Source organism: Phytophthora infestans, genomic scaffold, assembly GCF_000142945.1.
Source record: "Phytophthora infestans T30-4 supercont1.194 genomic scaffold, whole genome shotgun sequence".
NCBI lineage: Eukaryota > Oomycota > Peronosporomycetes > Peronosporales > Peronosporaceae > Phytophthora > Phytophthora infestans.
This window is the reverse complement of record NW_003303565.1, coordinates 44,150-53,259: the sequence shown is the minus strand read 5'-3', so window position 1 is coordinate 53,259 and position 9,110 is coordinate 44,150. Positions and strand designations below refer to the sequence as shown.

The window sequence follows — 9,110 nt, the reverse complement described above, 5'->3', positions numbered from 1 at the left end:
TTTTCTCGCGTTCGCCTTGTCGAACGGATGTAAGTGCGATCCCAACGACCGAAGCTGCTTCAATGGACTACAAGCGGATATATGGTCTCTTGGAGTGATATTATTTATTCTGGTGACGAAAATCCCTCCGTTCGAGAAAGCCAGCGGCGCAGACGCTCGGTTTCGTCTATTATCGACGCCTGGTGGATCCGTTCGTGACCTCTTCCGGGTCTGGGGGCAGGAGAGTCGACTGCCTTGTGAGCTGCGAGCGCTGTTGGACTGGATGCTTCGTGTTGATCCGCTCCAAAGACCCACAGCGGACCAGGTCTGCGACCACGAATGGCTCGTTGACAAGAACCCGACCAAGTAGCCGAAGAAATGCCGACTAAAGCTGGCGAGAAGCGACCCAGTGAGGCTGAGCCGGAAGAAGAGGAGGATGGAGAGAACTTAGAACCGCTGAAGATGTCGAATCGAAGAGACGAGTCCTGGACCTGCGGTAGCCCACGGAGCAACAAGAGAGTGAAACGGATGGAGTAGGCTATTGTCAAAGACTAATAAATGGTTGCGCGAGTTTTTTTTTTCTACCATAGCGACAGTGATGAAAATGATCCAACACCGGTCAACGGATACAATTGCCGTTTCGGTAAAGGCGTTTCAGTGGGTCACGCTTCATGACTCATGCAGGGTACTACTACTTCGAAGTAGTAGTAGTAGTAGTTAACTACATGTAAAACCCTGAGGCAAGCAGATGTGGGAATGCGATCACGGCTTCAATAAAAGTGACCATCTCATAGATCCTTGGTATCTACGTCTGCACTGTTCGGCGGTCTCCATCGAACGAGATTCAAAGAGTCAAAACTCACTTAGTTTTGAGGATTTCTCAGTGATCGGCATCGCACTCCATGTCCATCTTGGTAAAGATAATCGGGGCGTGCTGTAATGCTGTAAACTAGGTATCAAAGTGATGCCGTCTGGGAGTTACTGGGAAGGCTTGACTATATCCTCATTTGTGAATTTTCCTCGACGTCTTGAGTTCGAGCGTCTTAGCTTGTCGTCTTCCATGGTGTCTAGCAACACGATCTTCTCCGCAGTCTTCGCCTTAGCTGTCGTCGTCCATAATGCGAACGCACACGGCTACATGTACATCCCTTTGGCCGAGTTCACGAACTCGGTCACCTCGGCCTGGATCATGCAGATCGAGCCGCAGTGGTCGGGCGACTGAGACAGCTGCAGCAGCGACGATAGCGATTGCCTCACTTCGCTCTACACGACGTTAAAATCGTCGAACGGCTACAGCGACATCCGAACGCTGCTCGACAGCGACACGGATCTGTACGGTGCTGACTGTGGTTATACCGACCCGGACGCGACTGCAAAGGACCCACCTACCACGGGTGACGCGACCTTCTCCCGTGGCATGGTCCCTGTGAGATCTGGCTGGATGACACCATGGTGCTGTCCAATGACGACTGCATACGGGGACGGCACCCAGGACACCAAGTCAGTGTTCACACCCGTGGACTACTCGTTGTGCTCGACGAGTGGTTGCATGTTGAGGTTCTACTGGTTGGCCTTCCAGGGTGTGGACAGTGACATGGTGTGGCAAGTCTACAAGGACTGCGTGTCCCTCACGGGACCGGTGAGCGGGGACAACTCGTTCGTCTCGACTACTGCATCGACATCATCCACCACCGCTAACGAAGCGGGGACGTCCACGACTGTGTCCTCCAGTACGCCCGATGTGTCCTCGTCGGCTACGGCCACAACGCCTTCGGCTACAACCAAAACGTCAACTACTGGCGGTAATTTGTGGACTTCGACCGGATCCACTGCGACCACTAGCAGTGTAGACTTGTGGTCTTATGACAACTCGTCCACCATAGCGTGGACTTCCGGCTCGAAAGGCAAACACTACGGTAGCGGAAAAGGCTGGAGCGGCGGTTTCGGTGGCATGGGAGGTGGACTGCGACAGTAAGCAGTACATTGGTTTTGATGTTGTCGTCAAAGTGTCTTTTTGAAGACTTCTTGATGAGTTGTAATAAAAAGAATTCCAGCCGGAACGTTTTTTTTGGCGGGAAATGGAGTCCAGAATTATATTACGTTATACTGTATCGAATAAGAATTATTAAACCTGTCTATTGTGATATTATCTTTTGCAAGATACGTTTTGAAGCAACGTGCGGCTGTGGTTTGCTCACAAGATTATTCCAGGACTGACTCATCGGCAAATCTGCAAGCTCCACGGCGTCCGTTGCATGTACGCTGCAAGTAGTGGTACTGCTGGCACTTTCACAACGATATCTGTTCAAGGTTCATGTAGAGCGCAAGACCACAAGATAAGCTGAAGAGTAAGTAAAAGTGATGTATTTATCAAGGTTATCATTGCTCCAAGCTTAACTGTGCTTCTTGTAGGTCTGTCTGCTCATACACTTGCTGTAACTTGGGTGGGAGGGCTGTCTTCGTTTTCGGGGTCTTGATTCACGTGAGCAGGAGCTTTTTCTTTGTCGTCTGGATTAGTGGTCGGGGTTTGAGTAGATGTGGACGCGTGTCTAGTTCGCACAACTAGACGTCCAGAGAAGATATAGTATGTTCCGATTATCAAATAAGAATTACTAAACCTGTCTATTGTGATATCATCTTTCGCAAGATACGTTTGAAGCAACGTGCGGCTGTGGTTTGCTCACAAGATTATTCCAGGACTGACTCATCGGCAAATCTGCAAGCTCCACGGCGTCCGTTGCATGTACGCTGCAAGTAATGGTACTGCTGGCACTTTCACAACGATATCTGTTCAAGGTTCATGTAGAGCGCAAGACCACAAGATAAGCTGAAGAGTAAGTAAAAGTGATGTATTTATCAAGGTTATCATTGCTCCAAGCTTAACTGTGCTTCTTGTAAGTCTGTCTGCTCATACACTTGCTGTAACTTGGGTGGGAGGGCTGTCTTCGTTTTCGGGGTCTTGATTCACGTGAGCAGGAGCTTTTTCTTTGTCGTCTGGATTAGTGGTCGGGGTTGAGTAGATGTGGACGCGTGTCTAGTTGGCACAACTAGACGTCCAGAGAAGATATAGTAGAATAATTCGAAACGACGCTTGATGAGAGCGGTGTCGCGCATGTCATGAGTTAGCCCAGGAACAACCTGGCGCAGGAACATCCAGCAGACGAAAACCCCACAGCTAAACTGGACAAACTGAATGAGATTGTTATGCGGCACCACAGCAAAGTCATTAAGTCCATTGTACTTTAGATACGTCGCCACTCCTTTTGCTGCACGCATGTAGGACTTCTGGTTCAAAGGGTCGTAGTAAAAGTTCCTCTTAGCCCCAACTTTCACCACAACGCAACATCAGTGAGCGTTGCCAAAATTCAGCGGCAGCAACATCGTATCCACATCCAACTCGTTAATTTGCGCAGTAATACGATCCATGACTTTCTTCGTAACCACTTCTTCGTTATCTTTGGCCCGAACCGACTTGGTAGTTGCTTCTTGTACGCCAGAAAACCTACAGGTCGGGAAATCGGGAGTGAGGCTTGCCCATAACCCTCAAATGGATGCGTCGGTCTGCTAGGAGGGTGGTATGACACGGTACAGCATCGAGCATCGAGTACACAAATTTTTGCGCTTTATCAAGCTCTGCAATAGGCGACATTGGATGCGTGCTCCAAATTTGGTTTGTAACCTGTCTCGCCTCATCATGATACTCCGCGTTAAGTGCAGGGAGAGCTTCCTCGATTGACCCCTTGTGTGTGTGTCGATACTAAGCTGCACCATTTGCTTCAAAATATCAACTCGTTTCATCACCTGGGTCTGTTCTCTCGAAAACGACCCCACATTGTTGATCTGGACCACCTCTACGACGGGACTGGACGATGCCACGGAGTCGTCCACAATGGGTTACACACCCACGGGATTCAGACTCGTATTGGAAACTAGAAGAACTCACATGCAGTGGTTCAGGAGCTTGGACGGGATGATATAGAATGGATCCAGGATTAATACAGGATTTCGCATCTTCCGAAACAGAGGTCGCTGGTCGGCGGCGTGTGCATATTTCGCTAGCACACCCGACAGCCGGCGCTGCGTTTCCACTAGACGGGGTTGCTCAGCTTTCAGAGAATTAGTTAGGTCTTCTAGTGCATCCACTCCAGCTGTAGCTCGCCCTTTTTTTTCAGCTACCTTGAACCACTATCGATCAGATCTCTCGCTGGCTGCCGTAATCTTACGCTGGCTCTGCGGACGTCCCACTTTGCGCGCCTTTGCGTTCATGCGCACCTTAACTTGAGTAGAAGAGGTTTGCGTTTCGGAGCTTGCATTGTTTGTATCGGGACACTCAATTGAGCTTCGGTCGCTTGTTTCAAGACTCTCGTTACCACTATCCTTCGCCTCTGTGGCCTTTTCTTGTTCTCGTTTGTGAGCTGTATCCTCAGAAGACACCTGCTGATTTTGCCTAACGTTTCTCCACTGCTGGAGAACGAAACTATTAATTAGCATCGCTTCGAATTCCTTTTCGTCACTAAGATCTGCAAGTTCAGACGCAATCAAATATGTAGTTCAAGCTGCCTCCTTATAACGTTCTTGCGTGTGTACGAGAATTTTTACGTTTGGAAACGGATGCATCTTCATCGAACACCTTGTACTGAAGCTGACGCACTGGTTGCAGCGTCGTTATTGGGCTTGTCCATCTACAATCATATACAAATCCTGTTATAATCCTGCAACTATTCTGTAATAATCTATCACGACAAACCTTTCATCAATACAGCTCCATGTATACTTGGTGCGGCGACGCCGACGTGATTTCGATATGCGATTGCGTGACGGCACGAGAGTCGGAAGGATGAAGCGAAGTCACAGTTGCATCGCCAATCAGCCAAGCGAGCTCGATGCGATCTGTTTGCTCCAAACACCAAAACGATTTCGGTATCTTCAGATTCTACCTCGTACTTGTAGCTATCAGCCTTAGACAATGCGGCAGCATACTCTGGCTCGATCTGCTCAGCGACGTAGTGTGTAGTGAATCGTAACGTTCGCCATTTCTTCATCGTAGATTGTATTCACAAACCGCCTGATCCGAGTCAAACGGTACTTGTACTCCTTCTCCACCCGCCGGCCGCCCGAAACTAAGGCCTCCACACACTGCGCCATGCTCATACTACTGTTGATCACATCCTTCAGCTGTCCAAAAAATCTCTTAAGTCGGTTATTTGTACGATTACGAGAGTACGGCAGCTTTGCTCTCAAATGCATGACCCATCTTTTTTGATACGAATCCCAGTTACGAGTTAAGTACTCACAAAATCCACTAATTCCAATTATCGAGCAAATTTTGCGAAGCAAGGCTCGTGCTGTGTCATATTCGTCTTGACAAGACGCATACACAAGCTTGTGTACCGCTGCATCAACTTGAAAAGCATCGTCAGCAGAAAATTTCCCGATTTCTGGCTTCGAACGTTTCTCCTTCAAGTATTTTATCACGTGGAAGTGACAAATCAAAACACGAGCTTCTGGAAAATGTGACTGCAATACCCGAGCTTCATTCAGATCCTTGTTAGCCACAATCACTCGCAACAAATTGAGACCGTCAGGATGTGCTTTTTTAAAATGAGCAATTGCTCGGTCCATATGCCAGTCTTCATTTGCTTCTAAAAGGGAATACTGCACGACTACACCTTCTCTAAAATCATCTACTATCATAAACGTTTAAAGCTGGTAGCTGTATCTGCACACACAGCACCATAATGCATTAATCCTGTTGAAATCATATATAAATCCTGGACAAGCACATAACTTACCTGTTAGTTTTGTGCGTACTGTCGACCAACAGGACTTCTCCAAAGTGGCTGAACATCTGACGCATGAGCGCTGTACACAACGAAATCACCCCTGGTCTCCCCGTTCTCAGTTTCAGCGATGCTCGTACAATTCACTGGGTCAGCGGCCAAATCTCCAACTTCAGCATCAGTAGCGTTGTTTTCGTCCAGCGACGACACTGACGACGCAAAATCTTGCACCATACTGTCCACATCAGCTTTAATCACGTTCTGATCGTGCTCCAGCAAGTTGTCGTAAATTTTGGAGCGTTTCGCTCCAACGGCAAACATTTCTTCCACACGCGCTGCAACCACAACATCCGATACGCCGCGCGCACATGGATACGAAGCATACGTCTCTCTCGATACGCTATGGTTGTGATAGAACCTGCCCAGTTTCACCCCCAGCTACCAAACTCCTTGGCAGTTCTGCCACTGGACCTCAAACCGAAATGGACAATCCGTTTTCCGTCTCGCTTTTCTCTGCGATCATCCGTGCATGCAGATGTATGTACGCTGATACGGATCTAGACCCTCTGGAACAAAACCCGAGTCGGCGATCCCTTTCTTGGTCTTCATTAAACGTCTGTTGCGCTCTGCACGCCCCGTGGTCCCCAAAACGGATATCACTTGCATCGTCTGTTCGCAGTAATTGTCAAAATACTTCTGCCATGCTGCCCAATCTGTGTGCCACGTAGTTGGAGCCACCACAACCACTTGATTCGAATCAACACTAAATCCCCCCGAGCAAGCTGAAATCTGGGCTGAATCCTAGGCTGAATCACTGTCCGAGGCCATGTCCTCATCATCAACAGCTTTAGCGTCGCGCGCATCACCAGCTTCATCCACGGCCTCCTCATTTTACTCCACTTCACCAACCGCCTCCTCCACTTCACTGGCCCCCTCCCCCCACTTCCTCGACACCCATCTCACCGGCAGCATTGTCGTCACTATTATTTGCGTCGTCGCCGCCCTCTTGGTCGCTGCCACTTTGGTTTTCTGGGTCTTCTTCGTCACCGTTTGCCGCATCATTTCTTTCATCTGCGTTGACTGGTGCAGCATGGCCCTCGCGGGATGCCTGTCGGCTCTTGCGCGTGCGTCGCGCGATGCTGTCAGCGCCGAGCTTGTCGTAGCCTGCGTGCGCCCCATCGCGAATGCTTCCAGGCGTCCTCGACGTCGACTCCCGATCACGCGTCGCTTTTAAAAATGGGACTTCCACTCCGTGAAAGATATTTTTGAATAAATTACCGATCCTGGACATAATCCTTTTTATAAATCTAAACAAATTATATTGTTGGAATCCTAGACTTTAGTGCTTCCGTTTTTTTTACCAGCTTAACCTTCTAAGACGATATTCTGTATCATACAGAATAAGCTGTAGGACCGGATCTTATATCAAACGAGCTTACCATCAGCCTAATTCACCGCATAATATCTTTTTGTATGCGACTTTATCATTGAAGATCTTCGCAGCGAAGATAGACGGGGATTTCACTGGCATCATAGAAAAGACAATATAAAATTCATGGAGGTTTGAAAATTCTGTAATGAGCCGTTTTGATTCACAGACCACCACACATTACTCTCGTCCCGCACAATCCGTTCTCCCCACAATGAACGGCCCGTACGAAAAAACATTCAAGCAGCTATGGCGCGAGCTTTCCAAGCAGGGATGGAAGTCGAGAATACCGAAGGGGTTAAGTGTGGACTTTACCTATGTGAAGCCTGGTGTCGCTCGCAGCTTAGATGCAGCACAGCGCCGCGTTGACCACTTTGTTGGTAAGTTAGCGCTCAATTGCTATCTAAAGTCCTTCATAGACTAAATAACTTAATTTGGCGTAGGAGAAAACGAGCTTATGATGTTTGCTCGGACTGAGGGAATGCTTGAGCTGAAATTACCGCTTCCCCCACCGAAAAAACTTGCTGCTGCGTCCGCTCGAGTGCTCATTGAAACCCCGACGACTCAAGCTGCTGCTGCAAGCGAAGCCCCCGCTGGAACTCTGGCAAATCAAGCCGACGCTACCCAACGAGCCTCACCTTTGACGATGGCGGCTGCAGATACTACTGAAGCGGTTTCAAGTCCAGCGGCACGTTCCCCTGATGAGGAAGCCACCCATTCATCAGGTGAAGGATCTAATCTGGAGTATACTAAACAAGGTAGCGACAACGCGTGTATTCCGGAGGATCCAGAGCTGGACACCAGTGTCAATTCAAGCGAGAGTGGTCGTCACATTGGTGTGGATGCCTTTGAATCCGAAGGTTTTATCGACGCCATGCGTACGGAGGTATTGTTCGGTCCCTTAGCGACGGACGATATCAACGTATCTTCGGAGCCATTTCCAGACGACGGAGAAAGTGACGACGAAGATGACGCAGTTGCCCCACCATCAGCAGTTTGTGTTGAGTACGAGAGGGAAATCGAGTCGGACACCGAATTCGAAGATGAGATCGAGCTATTTCGACAAGATGATGATGCCATGCGCCAGCTCGGACTGTCCGGCTGGAAGTTGTATGATGAGAACCACAGCGGTAAATCTGTATGCTACAGAATTGATGTATTTGAGCTAACTTATTCTAAATGGCACTGAATACAGGTGAGCTACAGCTGGACAGTGCTGACGATCTCTACAATGGCACATTTGGGCCTACCAAGTCAGCTGCTGCTTTTGCTGCCTCGCCTCTTGGTATGTTTTTCTACTTCCTGCCAAAAGCTCTGTGGGTGCGCATCACCGACGAAACCAATGCGTATCGCCTGCATTGTATTCCAAGTATCGCCGAAAAAAATCGACTTCGTCAGCTTGCAGCTCACGATAGAGACCCGCAAAAACAAGTGCAGTCACTAGAAGAGATCAAGGCAAAGCTGCCGAGAGTGAAACCCGTGCAAGTTCATGAAATAATTCATGTCGTTGGCCTTCTCGTGGCTAGGACACTGTGTGGACATACCGATGGCTTGAGTAAGCACTGGTCAACACGCGACGACGGTGCGGTGCCTCGTAGGACGTTTGGGCGGTACATGAAACGCGAACGCTTCAATATGATCACTCGGTTCCTCCACTTTGCCAGCGGTACAACAGTTCCAGCGTTAGGTGATAAGGCGTGGAAAGTGCGGCCGATCTTGCAAACCATCGAGACGACGTTCCGCCGGGGATATCGGATGGGCGCTAAAGTGAGTTTCGACGAAGGCACGATCCCCAATAGAAGTCAGTCCAATCCTATCCGAGTTTACAACAAGGACAAACCGCATAAGTATGGCACGAAGTGCTATATGACGTGTTGCGCTGAAACGGGCTATTGCTCAAGGTAGAGCGACTACTCTGTATT

General features: G+C 49.0%; 2 protein-coding genes across 2 annotated transcripts; one reads left to right on the top strand and one right to left on the bottom strand.

Annotated features, from left to right (window-relative positions):
• Positions 1-62: 62 nt before the first annotated feature.
• PITG_20947 (uncharacterized protein) lies at positions 63-516 on the top strand (the record flags this gene model as incomplete). Its single annotated transcript, XM_002895340.1, has 3 exons — positions 63-94; positions 145-325; positions 379-516. The coding sequence occupies 3 exons, from the start codon at positions 63-65 to the stop codon at positions 514-516; spliced, it is 351 nt and encodes a 116-aa protein (XP_002895386.1).
• Positions 517-5,468: 4,952 nt separating this feature from the next.
• PITG_20946 (uncharacterized protein) lies at positions 5,469-6,080 on the bottom strand (the record flags this gene model as incomplete). The annotated part of the gene is made up of 3 exons (XM_002895339.1): positions 5,469-5,496; positions 5,772-5,841; positions 5,900-6,080. 3 exons carry the CDS (start codon positions 6,078-6,080, stop codon positions 5,469-5,471), a joined length of 279 nt encoding a protein of 92 aa, XP_002895385.1.
• Between the last annotated feature and the right edge of the window lie 3,030 nt (positions 6,081-9,110).